The sequence below is a fragment of the Brachyistius frenatus genome, unplaced genomic scaffold (assembly GCF_029030835.1).
Source record: "Brachyistius frenatus isolate BFR_SWC_R1_liver_20210118 unplaced genomic scaffold, ASM2903083v1 Contig_16, whole genome shotgun sequence".
In the NCBI taxonomy this organism is placed as follows: domain Eukaryota; kingdom Metazoa; phylum Chordata; class Actinopteri; family Embiotocidae; genus Brachyistius; species Brachyistius frenatus.
This window is the reverse complement of record NW_027210615.1, coordinates 5,841,544-5,857,542: the sequence shown is the minus strand read 5'-3', so window position 1 is coordinate 5,857,542 and position 15,999 is coordinate 5,841,544. Positions and strand designations below refer to the sequence as shown.

The 15,999-nt window shown below is 40.8% G+C and overlaps 1 protein-coding gene across 4 annotated transcripts in view; it reads right to left on the bottom strand.

Moving 5' to 3' along the window:
- Positions 1–15,999, bottom strand: part of tns2a (tensin 2a) — a 55,184-nt gene that overhangs the window by 10,252 nt on the left and 28,933 nt on the right. For 3 of the 4 annotated variants that reach the window (XM_069694112.1, XM_069694113.1, XM_069694115.1), the window contains exons 4-15: positions 9,620–9,658; positions 9,057–9,098; positions 7,630–7,679; positions 7,025–7,208; positions 6,671–6,721; positions 6,444–6,566; positions 4,687–4,751; positions 4,152–4,235; positions 2,969–3,081; positions 2,064–2,124; positions 1,179–1,254; positions 694–823 (exon numbers count right to left, since the gene is read on the bottom strand). In XM_069694112.1, coding sequence (XP_069550213.1) covers positions 694–823; positions 1,179–1,254; positions 2,064–2,124; positions 2,969–3,081; positions 4,152–4,235; positions 4,687–4,751; positions 6,444–6,566; positions 6,671–6,721; positions 7,025–7,208; positions 7,630–7,679; positions 9,057–9,098; positions 9,620–9,658 — 1,018 coding nt within the window. The remainder of the gene's footprint in view (positions 1–693; positions 824–1,178; positions 1,255–2,063; positions 2,125–2,968; positions 3,082–4,151; positions 4,236–4,686; positions 4,752–6,443; positions 6,567–6,670; positions 6,722–7,024; positions 7,209–7,629; positions 7,680–9,056; positions 9,099–9,619; positions 9,659–15,999) is intronic. The other variant, XM_069694114.1, reaches the window with a different exon arrangement.

Genomic DNA, 15,999 nt, shown 5'->3' with positions numbered 1-15,999 from the left:
GTGGGTTTTAAGAGCTTCTTCCTGGAAAGCAGCTGCTGCTTGCTGATTAAAACGGTGAAACTACTTTCAGGGGATGCAAATAGAATTGGAAGCATTGTACTTGGCCCATGCTGCATAGGATATCCACTGTATGGCTCAACTTCCGTTAACAGGGTACTTTTTCATTAATACAATGCAGAATAGGAACAGCATTTAACAAATGTGTGACTTGTCCAATTGAATTCATATTTAATCAGACCTTTTTGTCGTTGAAAATAATCTGTTTTTTAAAAGTATATTAGAAATAAGAAAAAAAAGATCTGTGGGGAAACATCAAAATGGCTTCTTTAGACATTAGCTGTATTAAACTGAGGTCTCCATTTATGTAGATGAATAGTGAAACGGTATTCAATCAAATTCATGTAGAACTAGGGGCCAAACATAAACACAGCTACACAAAATCTTCCCTTTTGCTTTGGAGCACAACAAATGAGAGCAGATGCAGTGTGTATGCTGTAGAAGAAAAAGAAAAAGAAATAATTTCAGTTGGACTTTTAAGCTGCATTTTTTGCAATGTGTTTCATTATCTTCCCGACCACCTTCTTTGCACATTTTGAATTTTGCCACCAACACACCCCTCATTGTTCAGAGCTCTATTCTGTGATTTCTTAAGTTTGATCGTCTGTTTCCGGTCTACCGCCTAAATAAACGCACCCGTACAAGCTCCATCCAGTTCCCCTTTCCCGAACCAGAGCTGGGATCCGTGAATGGTGCAGGTGTGGAACTGCAGTCTGAACACCGTGTCTCTGTCTGCACTCTTGGCTCGCCTGTGGTAGCATTTGACCTGCAGAGTGCGGCAGAGAGGTGGGAGGGAATGCAGATTAAAATGCATGTGGCATTGAGACAGGCCTAGGCATTAAATATAGGGCTTTGTGTTCCCAAACGAGTGACACTTGCACTTTAGAAATGACAGACTGAATAAAACAGACATGGTAACAAAATGACAAAACTCTTTCCAGACCAAATTTTTGGTTCAGTCATGAGATAAGGTTTTGTAGCTTATCGGGCATTACTTTGTATTTGTTGTTTCTTTATTTTTTTTATATTTGTCAAACATAATGAGACATCATGAAATAATGATTAGACACCCACCCATATCTGTGGCCTTCTGTTTATCATTTCCTTCCCATATGACTCACCATGATGTCACCCTTTAGCAACAATGCCGGTTCAATGGTCACACACAGCCGTCTGCCTCCAGTGCCTTGAAGGTCACTGTCGAAAACAAAGTGCACACAGACGTGCCTGTTATAAACAGTGGCCAAAAAAACATATATCGTATGAAAGTTTGTATGTTGTCACAGACCACTACAAAGACGCAGATGCAATTTGTGGCATTTTAACTGGTTTAAAGTAGGGGTCTTCAACGTTTTTCAGGCCAAGGACCCCCAAACTGATAGAGAGATGGAGCATGGACCCCTGACTATAAATATTGTATAAAATTGTGTTTTATATTAAACTGGAGGAGTGCAGGAGGCATGGAGGGACAGGTCCAGGCTAGTCTAGCGCTGTGAGTGAACCGGTGCCCAGCTTGAGCGCTCCTGTGTGTTGCTGAATGTGTGCATTTCTGACTGGATTCATGTTAATGTGTATTTCAAGACATTTAAATTTGTAGAAAAAAAATTGGGGGAAAAAAATATAAACAAAATATGAAAAATGGTCTAATCAGCCAAAAACTTCACGGACCCCCTGCAGTACCTCCGCGGACCCCTTTGGGGTCGCGGACCCCCTATTGAAGACCTCTGGTTTAAAGGATTGTTAGACAATGTTCTCACTTGACACGGGCTAATGACATTTATAAAGTTGAAAAGGCCTTAAGAAAAACAAAAAAAACAAAATCAACATATGAGATAAAAGCTTGGCTGAAAAACACCCTTTGTGATTTTTCTTCACTCCCATGTCTTTAATTACTCTGTGACGATGTTGAAACCTCAGTTCATGAATAGAAAACACCCCAGAGCCAACAAACACATGCCGGCTTATCTGTGCTATCAGTTGAGCTTCTGAAAGAAAGGTAAACTCACTAGATGCCTGAAGTGTAGACCAACTGCATGGACTGGTAGATCTTTAAGAAAGGGAAGTAACCTAGAAGGAGGAGAGAGAGTTTTAGACATAGCAAGCATTACCAACATGAGGATAGAGGAATGTGTTGACTGCCATCCCGTCCTTGTGGACTTGATCATCAGATTAAAGATAAACAGACGTGTGTGTGTGTGTGTGTGTGTGTGTGTGTGTGTGTGTGTGTGTGTGTGTGTGTGTGTGTGTGTGTGTGTGTGTGTGTGTGTGTGTGTGTGTGTGTGTGTGTGTGTGTGTGTGTGCGTGTGTGGGGGGTATAGCATCTGCATTCAATAACACTGCTGCAATTCAGAAGGTAAGCCTGTCACAGCACAAAATAAAGACGACTTCATGATACATTTTAATCAGCGTACGGAGGCATAGTTTAAAGAGACATTATAAACATCTCAATTCTCTTAACCTCTCGCTTACTCACATTTAAGGACTGTGCAAGGAAAAAAAGGAAGCATGAAACATGTTTTAGTAAAAACGAGACGTCCCTTCCTCTTAGGCGTTTTCTTTAATGTAAAGGCATGCAAACCTTCATGTTATTTTTAAGTTGAAATAACTGCTGTCGTGTTGATGAAGCTTAAAAGCAGCCTGATTAAACTGCAGTTTTCAAAGCTCCAATATGTGTTAGTCTGATAAAAGACTTCCATGATGACAGGTATCCTCAATAAAAACCCTCTGCGAATGCTTCGTGGCCAGAGGAACAGAAATAAGAGAAAGAGGTGCCCTTCATAACGTGAACCAGATCAAGTATCGAGGAATGACAAAATAAGGGACTTAGAAGGTGCCCATGTAGAAATATTCATTAGGAATAAGCAAAAATACATTTGGAGCTTTGGTGATTTGGCTGAGAAAAAAAACACACCTCCTTCACCCTGGAAGTTTGGGAATGACGGGATGAGAACTTGGTGGAGGAAGAGAGAGCTGCTGTTCATCTTGATCGCCCCAGAGAGAAGGCCCCCAAAGTAGTAGATATACCTGAAGGATAAAAAGGGAGGAAAGAGATTCTATCATATAGAGTCAGACAGAAATGACAAAGCAGGAGTAACAATAACAGTTGCGGACTGAGTTTGCCAACAAACATTTACAACTGCTGCAGTGAGCTCAGCAACAGCAGTTTCCTCAGAGAGGATGAAGAGGCAGGTAAAAAGCAACAGATATCTTATGCTGAGTCTATAAACTGTTTTTCCTCAAATTAAATGCGTGTGAGAAACTATTTCTTTTATCTTACACAGCTAAAGTTGATTCAGGAATGTTCTTGAATCAGTTGTTATTTTGATACTAATTTGGCTTTTTTTTAAATCTTTGATATTTAATCTCTAAAATAACTAAATGTATAAGTGAGTGTGAAGTTCTGCAAGTATATTTTTATGACAAAAACAATCAAAAGAATAGTTTGATACTTGAAATAACCTCTTTTTTTCTTGCTGTAGGTTCGATGAAAATATTTACACCTACTCATTACTGTATTACATTTTTTATTTAAAATGTTATGTGCTACAATCCAGGTCAAGTGGACAATTTTTAGCAGTGAATAGAAAGATGGTGGGAAGGCACTGCATTGCAGCATTGCATTGCATTTCTTCAACTTTCACTTCCTCATTCATAATTTGCACAGCTTATTTACTTTTACCATTCCATAGGTCTATTTTACAGTTTACTGCTTGGTTTGTCATATTAGGAATAAACTTTATTCCTATTATATACATTAACAATGGCTCTGTTGTCTTGAAAATTCAAGAAAGAAGCAACAAGTCTTGTGAGAAAAACCTCAAACTAAAGATAAACCCAGCATGAAGAGCTTAAAGCTAAAAGTGTTTTTTCTTTGCTTTCCCTTTAACTAGGGAAAAGAAACACACACACACACACACACACACACACACACACACACACACACACACACACACACACACACACACACACACACACACACACACACACACACACACACACACACACACACACACACACACACACACACACACACACACACACACACTCTGCACCCCACTTCCAGTTTCCCCTCAGATCATCCTGTGGCCTCATACCTGTTTTGGGACGGCTGGAGGGAAGAGGACACCTTATCTTCACAGAACTTCCTCATGGCCAGAGTACTGAGAGCCTGGTCCGCCCTACACATAAATGCACACACAAACAGACACACAGACATGCTTTCAGCCAACAATTTCCATCATGGGACTTGCACCAGACTCTCTAGATGCCAGAAAGTACATGGAGAGGATACAGCTGGCGTTGGCCACAGGATAAACCAGTTTCCACTGTTCCTGTGCAGAATCCACAGGGCTTCATTTATCAAACAACTTATTGCCAGTCTGAATGGAAATCATTGTCTTGCATAGACTTGAACATGCACACATCATTAACCAGATACACTGGAGAAATACGTTTTTAAACATAATTGGTCATGTACATTGGATTAGATGAATTTAAATCCAATGTTTTTGTACACATCAGTTCAATAACATTTAATGGGTTCCATGTGTAGACATTTTACAAACAAAAAAAATGTCTCCAACACACACACCTACACACAACCACACACAAACACACACACAAACTCACCCTGCGGAGATCTTGCTGTAGTGCATGTAGGCTGCAATAATCACGCCTGTTTTACCTTTGTTTCCCTGTAGGAGGAAGAAGGAACAACCAGGACAAAGTCATGATGTGCTGATTTCAGCCTCAGGTCTATAAGCTGTGAAAATCAGCTGTCAGCTCAAACCTCAATGCCTCACTGTTTCAACTGCAGGGTTGATTTTTGATAGACAGAAACACAGTTAAGGCAAGACCGAGAGAGAGAGAGATATGGAGACAAGGCAGGGACAGAGAGAGATGTGGAAAAGCTGTTTGACTTCAAATTAAAAAGCTCCCTGTGGTGTTTTTTCTTTCTACTCCGGGTGCTCCATACTTCCTGACACATTCCAAAGAAACTCCATTTCTGAATTCCTAATTTTGAACCCTCCAGATACCACAAGGAAGGCTGCACCTCCACGTGCTGAGCACACAAAACAGTGCTTTAGTCCCTAAAAGGGACATTGTCAACAACTTATTTATTCTGGTCCCTAGTGTGATCTGCAGCTGGCTAAGAGCTGCAGATCCAGCTGCCTGTAGCTGGAATGTTCTGGGAAGTCAGCAGACCACAGAAGCAGTGTGGTTTTGGTATTTCAATTTTCCTGACCAAAACCAATAAATAAAACATCCAGACAAGCTGTGGGAGATCAGTCACCCTCAGCGTAAGATGGTTATTGTTTGGTAACAATGGAAGAGTTAAAATGTCCTGAACAAATTATATAAATGAAACTCTAAATGTGGCATGAGGGTGTGGGAGTTAAATATCAGGTTGACAGAGTTTGATCTAAGTCGTGCAGCTAATTTTCTGGCATGGGTGGAAGGAGCTTATTGAACTGGCGCCGGTCAAGTCATGTCTTAGCATTAGTATTAGATTTAATTTATTGCATTATTATCAGAAAATAGTGATTGGAGAGATTAAGGCTGATAAATTTGAACCATCAAGTGAAATAAATGGTCAATTTAAATATTAGCTCTCCAAATGTCAGTGCATCTTTTATTTCTGTAACATTTCTCCATCATATTATACAAACCTTTTCCACTCATAATTTTGATGTACAACTTATTTTCTATTATGTATATATATTGTGTTTTACTTTAATGTCTACACCGTGAAATTTAAGAGGGAAATATTGTTCTTTTTACTCCATTTCATTCGTCTGGCACTTATTTAATTACGTGCTGCAGTTAGGATTTTATATTTAAAGTATATGACTGACTTAAAAACATGATGTTTTGTTCTAGAAAAAAATAGCCCGCAGTATATGAGCAGGAGTATGAGGCTAGATATTTTCTTAGGTTTTGGATGTGGTAATATCATAATCAATTCTAAGCATTGTCTTTTACTGGTTTTAAAGGCTGCATCACAGTAAAGTGTAATCCTCTGAACTAACCACACTGTTTGAGCTGTTCTACTGTTTGCCTCAAAACCATCATTATATCCACATTACTGATGACTTTTGATCAAAAAATCACATCATTTAAAACTATTGTGAAATTCCCAATAGCCATCCCCACAATTGTCATATCAGATTTTTTTTTCCCCTATTACCAGTCCTATTTCAAATATTGTTGTCAAAATGAATATGAAATCTGCATTATTAAAAACAAAACAATTAACAGTAATTCAAGACATATTGCAACCTGGTTACAAAACTTCACTCATTATACCACCACATCTGCCTGTTTTAGAGCGAGGGAATCAGCGGGATGTCCGTCTGAAAGCCCTCAGCGGCCCCCTGAACTCTGACCTTGCAGTGCAGGACCACCACGTGCTGGGGGTCAGAGGTCAGCCAGGTCTCCATGGCCTTACATATGGCGCAGATTTTATCCAGCGGTGGGGCGTGGAGGTCTGGCCAGCCAAAGTCGTGAACCTGGTAGTTGACAGACAGACAAAAAGGTTGTGCCAATTTGAGGAGATTAAATTCAATTCAATTAAACTGAATTCTCAAGAGAATTATAAGAAGAAATATTCTACCTTTGGATTTAGTCGAGTGATATCGTGGCGCCTTTCGGAGAGATTTAGGAGCTGAAAGAGAAAAGATGTTTTTATTCTTACTCCACTCTATCACTGCAGCCAGTTATCATGTCAATTATTTTACTATGGGTATGACAGAAAAAACAAATAGACTGCTTATTTGTGGGTTGCTAAGTGTATTTCGCAGCCTCTTGAGGTTTTAGGCCAAACTCCATTGTGCAACAAGCATCTTACATTGAATTGAACTAAATACTTCAAGGAGAGAGGTGAAATCACTACGACAGCAAATACCAGCTCCTGTAAATGCTGCGTATCCCCGGCTGATATGAGAGTGCTGCATCTCTGTTCCCTCACCAGAAACTTGTCCTGGTGTTTGGACTTCAGCATGGCAGCCACCTCCTTCAGGTTGAGCCGGTATCTCTGCTCTTCCAGCTTTGGAGGGAAGAAGACGGAGATGATCCTCTCAGTGATGTAGGTCAGGTCGAAGTCGTAGTTGCGCTCCATCACTCGTTCCATCACGCGGTCTACGCTGAAGCTCCTGAAGGAACACCCAAAGAGGAGAGGAAAGGGCAGGGGGTCAGGTGGTCACAGAGAAATGTGAGCAGAGCATATTGCAGGCGGTGTTTGACGTGAACCTCACACATGCTGTGAGGAAATCCTCTGGCCGGATGAAAGGAGAAAAAGAAAACAAGCGAGGAGGAAAGGGAAGGAGAGAAACTGGATACAGTGTGTAGCATCTAGGTCGGATCAACTCGCTCCATCACATGGGTGACACTAAACCCTCCACTAAGAAAAAAGGGGAAAAAAACAGTAGTTTGAGGAACAAGTGTGAGCAGGCACAGATGAGAGCCAAATGCAGAGCAGTGCTGTCACGGTGACATTTATTTGCATTCGTATTAACTAAATTCTGAAGAAATTTCTTCAACATGTATAATGAGAATAGAATACGATGACTTTACCTTGGCAGGGTGTTTCTCTGTTTCGTGTAAGTTAGAGACTTCGTGGATCCCTGTTTAAGAAAATAAGAAAAAAATACAATAAAAACTCTGAGTTTATCCATTACTGATTGACCAATTCAGATTATATACTTTGGCCCTTTGATGTGATGATGAAAATCCTGAGCAGCTGGCCAGTCACCTGTGTATCCATCCCTAATATAGCCCCCCTATAGCACCGTCAGGTCATTAGGGATTCAGAACAGCATACCCTGTATTTTTTATAGTATAATAATAAAATCTATTCCCAAATGCAGCAAAGAACAGAGGCTCTCTTGGTCAAAAATCACTGCAGTTCAAACAAAAATATCTTCACAACTATTAGGTGCCTTGACATTATATAAACCAATATATATACAGTCAACACAGTCTGACTTTTTGGCAGCATCATTACATTTTTGGCTTTCAGAGAATTTTTTTTTTGGATGAAAGTACTGTTTTTGTTCAACTTTTTTAAAGTGCTATATTGTGAATACATTGACAGACACAATTCAAAAAAGCAAATGAATTGCACTACATAGTAAAAGGGTCGTGATTTGAGACAGCCTTTGACTTGGCGTTTGTGTTTGTTGTTTGTTTGTTGATGGAATCTGATTCTGTTTCACATTTTTTCCAGCTTGATATTTACAGACCCAAATCAAACATGCCAATACAAGGGCCTGGCCACGCTCCAATGGGTATCGTTTCCAGTTGTTAATTCTGAAAGTGTTGGAGCAGCCTTTAACCAAGCAGCATTGACCACCAGATAACGTATGTGGAAGGGTGAAAACTTTGCAGTCGCTGCCACTGTTGGAACATTATGAACGCTGGCTGTTGATTGGTCTGCCCTTTAGGGTGGCTGAGCAAACCTTACCTGCATTTCCACCAGGCACTGGTTTGTCATGTCGAATGTGACCCGATATTTTGTCCCATCCTCATACCCCACCGGAAGCGTTTCAGCCTTTAAGTGTTTCGATTTTTGTGCTTCAAGCATGTCTAAAAGTTGTTTTGTCATTTTTTTGTTCATTGCTGTTATTTATTACTTTGTGCTGTAGCCTTTGCACAAATTTAATACAGCTTGCTGTGTTTTAGTCAGTAAAAAAACATGAATCCTCCTAATCATTTTTGCAACTATTTCAGATACAGCGCCTGTAGCAGGAGGAGAATGTATTTCTTGTCCTACTTGAAAGACTGTGGGGGTAGACGGTGATGTGATGTATTATTACACAGAATGTATAAAATGCATTCAGTGAAGCTGCTGTGTTTTTTTTTTCCTTGGAAGGTTTGGGAATCTCCAAAACAGACAGCATGACACTGGGGACATGGAGGGAAAGATGGAAAAGGGAAGATACAGAGAAAAAGCATGAAGGTGAGGAGGAGGAGCAGAGAGCATTGAATTAAAGTGTGCTCACCAGGTGTTGGTTGTGTCGAGAAGGAGCGGTCCCTCTCCGCTGCTGGATGTGAGGAATGAACGGGGAGAGGAGAGGAGAGGAGAGGAGAGGAGAGGAGAGGAGAGGAGAGGAGAGGAGAGGAGAGGAGAGGAGAGGAGAGGAGAGGAGAGGAGAGGAGAGGAGAGGAGAGGAGGGATGCGAGGGACGGTAAGAGGAAGTAGGGCAAAGGGAGGAGGTTGAAAGGAGGTGAGAGAGGGGAGAAAGGGGAGAGAAGAGGAGGCAACACAGAGGAAGGAATGGAGAGTTAATTAAACAAACAGACTCCCTAATGGATAAACATTACTACTTCTTATAGCAACATCAACTATTTTTTTTCCTTTCAGGCAGAAATCCTGCAGTGCTCCAGGAATGAACCGAGCTCAAGCTCGGCCGAGGACTGAGATTCCCTGAAGTAATTCAGCAGGAGGAAACCATACGGTGGTTTTGGGGAGCCTTACCTCCTAACAATGGACAGACAAAGTGGGAAAATAGTACACACTTGTACAGAATGCTCTTGAGGGAAAGATGAAATGATGGGGACTTACTAGATCATTGGAGGGAACTGGGATGCATGCAGAGGTCACCTGGAACACAAAGAAAACCACATCTGAATACAAGACTGATCTCGCTCACTCTCTCATGCACACACACACACACACACACACACACACACACACACACACACACACACACACACACACACACACACACACACACACACACACACACACACACACACACACACACACACACACACACACACACACAGAGAGAGAGAGAGAGAAAACAACAAACATCCTTTTTGCTTGTGGACAGAGCGATGGCGTTGTTAGATGACTAAAAGGAAATGCTTCCTCAGACAACAAGATAAGAGTGGAAAAATCCACAAACAAAAAACTCCAACATTCTTAAATAATAGTTTGAAGGTTTGGGAAATTCACTTATTTGCTCTCTTACTTTATACTTCGACTAAACTGATAGCATTGTTAAATATGAAGGAGCCAGAACATAGTTAGCCTCCGACTGCTAGAGCTGTCCTCTTTACTAACAACAAAAAAGCATGTGTTGAAATGTCTGAAGTAATGTGTGGAAGCAATTTGGATTTAACACTAAAAGTGGAAATAGAGGATATTGTGACTTTTCAAAATGCTAATGCACATGTAAAAGTTACAGAGTGTGTCTTCCCATAAAATAGCAAATTGGCATTTTTTTTTTTCTTTTAAGATAAAACAAGGATAAACTATATCATGTTAATTATTGAGCTTTGGAGGTGTGCCTTTTAATATATATATATATATATATATATATATATATATATATTAAAGAAGTCATGCCAGCTGTTCCCACTCTTTATTTTGAGCTAAGTGTTGTTATTCAAAATAAAAGTGGTATTTCCCAAGGTGTAAATATTCACACAAATTTTAAAGTCCATGGTCATCTTAAGACCGATAGTTTGTGTTGAAAACATTTGAAACTTGCAACTACGAACAATTCGCAAGTCTGCAACATTCTGAAACCTTCCAGTTTCCACCAAAGCAACTACAAGAGATGGTGTATCATCTATCAATTTTCTGTACTTCTGTTTGAACTGCAGGCTTTTACGTAGCTGTTTATAGTTTTTAGCGCTTTAAAAGTGATAGTGAGTGAGAAAGTAGTGATAGTGAGTTATCCGTGATGATTAAATGGTGAAAACAAAATAAACTAGAGTTGAGACTTTGGAGCCCCCCATGGGTGCTCCAACGGAATACGCTTGAGAGTTATTCAAATTTATGCCGTGAACTCGGGACAAGAGATCTATCCCCGCCTTATCATTTTCTCATTTTTTTCCCCCGGAGCAGTTCCGTTATTGAGAGGAGTTGGTGTCTCCTCCAGTAAGCAGACAAATACATCATGCCTTACAGTCTGACTTGACAAGCTGAATCGCGGATGACACTCTCAGCTGGCTTGAGTGGAGCGGTGATGGGCAAGTTCACGCTGATGCAATGTTTCCTTACCACACTCTAAAATAAATTTGGACTTTCTATTGTGAATCTGGTCTGAATTGGGCTTGATAATAGGATATTCACGCGATTGAAGTCACTTGTTTCTGATATTTAAACAATTCAGTTGACCAAACCTTAAGCTTTAGGTTTGGTCAATTTGGATTGTCAATCAACAATAAACTGTAATTGCCTCAGTATTACAGTGTGGGAATGTGTAACTGCCAAAAGTCATGATCTTTTAATCTAAATTGGATTACCACAATCAGACAGTCTTGCAGAGCAACTTGTTGAGGTCAGACAAGGGAGGAACACATAGACAACAACCCTACATGATGATGAATAAAGCACAATGTAAAACTACTTCGTGTTACTGTTTGGTAAATACAAGCTCGTGTTTGAGTGCCTGTTTGTAGCAAGTTAAGTATGTGCGAATTGAAAGCCAAATATGCAGCTCCACAGCTGGAGGAGCACTGAGATAGAAACACACACACACACACACACACACACACACACACACACACACACACACACACACACACACACACACACACACACACACACACACACACACACACACACACACACACACACACACACACACACACACACAGGATGACACATCCAATTCCCATGTCTGTTATGGGCCTACAGGTCAGTGAACTGTGACTGAAGGAAGCAGGAGCTGAATAGCAGCCCTAATGAAGGGGGCTGAGGGCCATAGTCATCCTTACATAACGATGGCAACACATGGACACAGACACGTGCACACACAAACATTCAAGGCAGTGTTCCCGGTAAATGGCCCTTTTTGGACTGTTTATTTGGACACAGGAAAAGGGCAAGGGCCTGTGTATATCTCATTGTGCACAAAGGGGAAGTTACACAGGCCCTGAACCTGGGGGTGTGTCACCACAGTGACTCTGTGTTGTACAGTTTGTGTTAGGCTTTCTTTCTTCCGTTCTTGCTTTAGCATAAATCTCAGTAGCTTGCTGTTGTGTCCGTAACTACGGACATCAACAGGAAGGCAGACAAACAGATAATGAGCTAAACTGAGATGCGGCGTGTTTGACAGAAGTCGCAGGAAACTGGTTCAGATACAACAACGTACATTTGGCTATCAAATGACAAACTGGACAATGTTCCTGTATGACTCACTCTGGAAATATATGTTTGTTTTCCATTTCCACAGGGGGACTGAATCTCAAATCTTCTCCTGAGATTTCTATTCCCATTCTGAACCAAATGCATCGGCAGATGAGTCAGGCTCAAATTGATCTTAATTCCCTCTGGCTGACGCAGGTCAGTTTCATTTTATGTCTGTTTTTCTATTAAAGCAGAGCATGTACTGTACTTGTGTCAAACTATAAGAAGTTCCTACTAGCAGCAGTTACTTCCTTACTGTCCTTGTCAAATAGCTTTTTAATTTCATCTCAAAGAAAGATGCTTGTTTTTTTCTTCTCTTTTACCGTCTCCTGCTGTTTTCTTGAATAGCCAGATAACTTCAGTTATTTCAATCTTTAGACTTTTATTTTATACATCAAGCACTTCGACCAAACTTTGCAAGGAGTGCCAATGTCGCAAATCAATTAAGTGTAAGGTTTGACTAGCCCGGTATTACTAGACCCAAATTGACTGCGTGAATATATGGGTCTGGTCATGGGGGTTGGTTCTAGTCGTTGCATCCTAATGGGCGTATACATCAGGTTCACTTTGAAACCATTAGAGCAGCCTCGAACCATTTGCCATTGAACACTATATTCCGTATGCTCTCTGCACCGAAACTCTGCCACTGCCAACACTGTTGGAACAACTTCACCATCATCTGACCTATAGCCACCCCCAGTGGTTGCCGATTGGTATGCCTTCACAGTGACTGAGTGAACCTTAATGAAAACAGGGTTTGCAGACTATATTCACAGAGAAGACTGAAGCCAAGAGCAACAGTCGAGTGACGCCATGCTAGGGTTAAATACCCAGACTTCAGATTTGATTTCTCCAGTTTCCTTTAACGGGAAAGTTTTCAGCTCAGATATGTGGCAAACATTTTTGAAATACAGTGAAGGAATGGATCACAAAATACGTAGATATAAACTATGCGTACAATTATTAAAAGTGGTTGTCCTAATGTCCTTGCATTGATGTGTGGCATTGCTCCAGAAAAAGTGCTGTTTTAATACATTTTCGGTCCCCTGATAGGCTACTCGGGCTGTCAGATTTTATTTAAAATTAAAAACTACTGCTCAAAAACGTCAACAAATTTTCCACGTGATCTGTAATATCTATCCCCACTGTGAACAAGTCATCTTAGCAGGCCTAAAATATATATGATATGATACACTCGCCTCATTTGATGATTTGATCACATCAGCAATCAGGTTTAATCAGAGGGGGCAACTTAGTCATATTATTGTAGGGAAGACGCAGATGTTTTATTTGATAGATAATTTTCTATTTGAGTATTTTTAATTTCATTCAAGTTTGGTTTAAGATTACGTTTTAATGCAGAGGTAACTTTCTCATCGAAAAATTTGGCATTTATTTAATTCTCATTTCGTAAATAATGGGTCAAACATCAAGCTCGGTCTTGAAGCAGAGCAGCAACAAAGATGGGTCCACTGAAAGAATAATCTTTTATGATTCTGTTGATGACAAACTTCTGTTATTGTGGGTGAAGAATGAATTATTAGATTTCAGTGACTGGCTGGATGCTTTGGTGACTCACTACTGCCCCTAATATACAAAGAAGTTGGGTTTAATTCTTACAAATTAACTGTCAGCCAGAGCCACACAGGCAAAGACTCTCCTCAGTGCTGGTTTTGGCAATTAGGCTTCATTCAGGCCCCCTCAGTCCTAAACACGCAACACCTTTTTGCCCATTATTGGATCAGCCGGGAGACAGACTGGGTTAGGTAGAGCCAATTGGCGACAGTCTGAGCCATCTGAAACCGAGCTTCAAAATTGCTCTTCAAGAAACCTATGGGTGGAGTAACAGGGCCTGTGCCAATTTTTTGTTTACAGTTTATGAGGAAACCCCAACAATTTAACAACCTTGGTGTCTTAGTGAGCTTGTGGTTGGATTCATTCAGTACCTCACTCCTCTGGTTGACCTTTAAACCCTCTTGCAAAGTCACTTCTTGCCATCTTGATTGAAATTGAGATCAACTGGGCCTGCTCAGTATTTTTACATGACACAGAGCATGACAGGTTAATAATTTCCTAAGTATATCATGCATGACCTTGAGCAATAGCATCTGCATTCATTGGTCAAGCTCTATGATATATTGTAACTATGAAAATGCAGCGCAGTACTTTCATCTTCATCATTCATTAAGGTGTTGTTATTCCAGTAACATTACTACATTTAATTTGAACATTAAATATACTGCACTGGATGTTAACCAAGTCGGCAAACGCCTCATTCATGCTTTGTGAGACTTGATGTGCACAATGTTCAATGAAAGACGAGCCGCAAAACTCGTCATGCAATCTGGTGGAATTGTTAGAAAGTGCAGCAACTCAACTGGCCTTTTACAAGAAGTATCAAAGTCTCATGGCATCATTCACTGGTTCCACTTTGTATCCCTGGATGTTGTCCACATTGTTCTAAATTTCTAGTCGTTTTGACTACAATTACCCAATTTGTGACCATGTAACCTTCACTGCTTGTATTTCTGAAGGCAGTGTGAATCAGGCTTTACCTTGGCTGAGGCTTTCACACAGTTATTGACCCGTTCTTTTTTCATTACCTATGTTTCCCTCCTCTTCTGCATTTATTCCTCTACATCCCTGTCTTACAGTGCCCAGTGAAGGGGCCTGCTGAGGGTGGCTGCTAAGCCAGAACAAACACACCACACCGCACCAGATTCCATCTCCCCAGGCCAACACTTACGCACAAACTTCCTGCTAACAGACCTCCACCCATCTCTCCCCTTCTCCTTTCATCCCTCTGGGATCCCTTTTTTTCTTACCTCGACTGCTCTCTTATCTGTTCATTTCACTCCCCATGCTCCTTCTTTTCCTGTTTCCCGTCTTGTTCCCTTCTTTTTATATCCCTGTTCACTTCCTTCTTTACTTGTGCTTTAGCTATATACTGTTTTTTGGTTGTTTTTTTTTGCTACTTTTCCTTCTTCCTGCTTTTCTTTTTGTTCTTATCTTTCCTCCTCTCTAGCTTTCTTTTACTTCTTCCTCTCATAGATTTCATCTTTTTTTCTTGTCTCACTCCCTGAAATTCCTCCGAATGACCAATGTTCTTCTTCCTATGTATATCCTCTCTCGATCCCAATATTTCCTTCCTCTTTCCTCCATTCTTTTTCTTCTCTAATCTCTTTCCAACAAAGCTTTTCCTGTTTGTCTTCCTCTCACCTTTCCAAGTCCCTAGTGACCTCCTACTTTTCTTGAAATCTTTTCATTCCCTTAACTCTGCTTTTGAACTGCTGCTGTTTTTCTTATGTTTTCATGGTCCTGTCTTTGAGTGTCTTTTTACTTGAAGGTCACCGGTTTGATCTTGTGTGTCCATCAGTCACCAAATACCCTTGAAAAAGAAAAGCTAGCTTATTCTAACTTGCCCTGGGAAGTGCTAGCTGCATGCCTAATCACAGAAGTAGCAGAAGAGAGCGTGACTGCAAAGTGACCGGTATGATCAAAACGACACAGACGCACATTACTTCTGTTTTGGTATCTTCTATTCTTACACACACTCAGTGAAACGCTGTCCCTCCCTTTCCTCTGCTGCCTCTTCTCAGGTGGGTCCAGCTGTTGACACTCAGAAAGACCCTGACCCCCATAACCCTCTGCTCCATCTCCCTCTGCCAGCACTCTTTCCTCGTCCTCTGAGCGTTTTGTTTTCTCTGCAGTAGCCCCGGCTCCTCCAACTCCTAACACACTCTTTGATTCATCACAAGCCAGAGGAAGCATAGCAAATGGATAATGCACAGCTCTCTCCT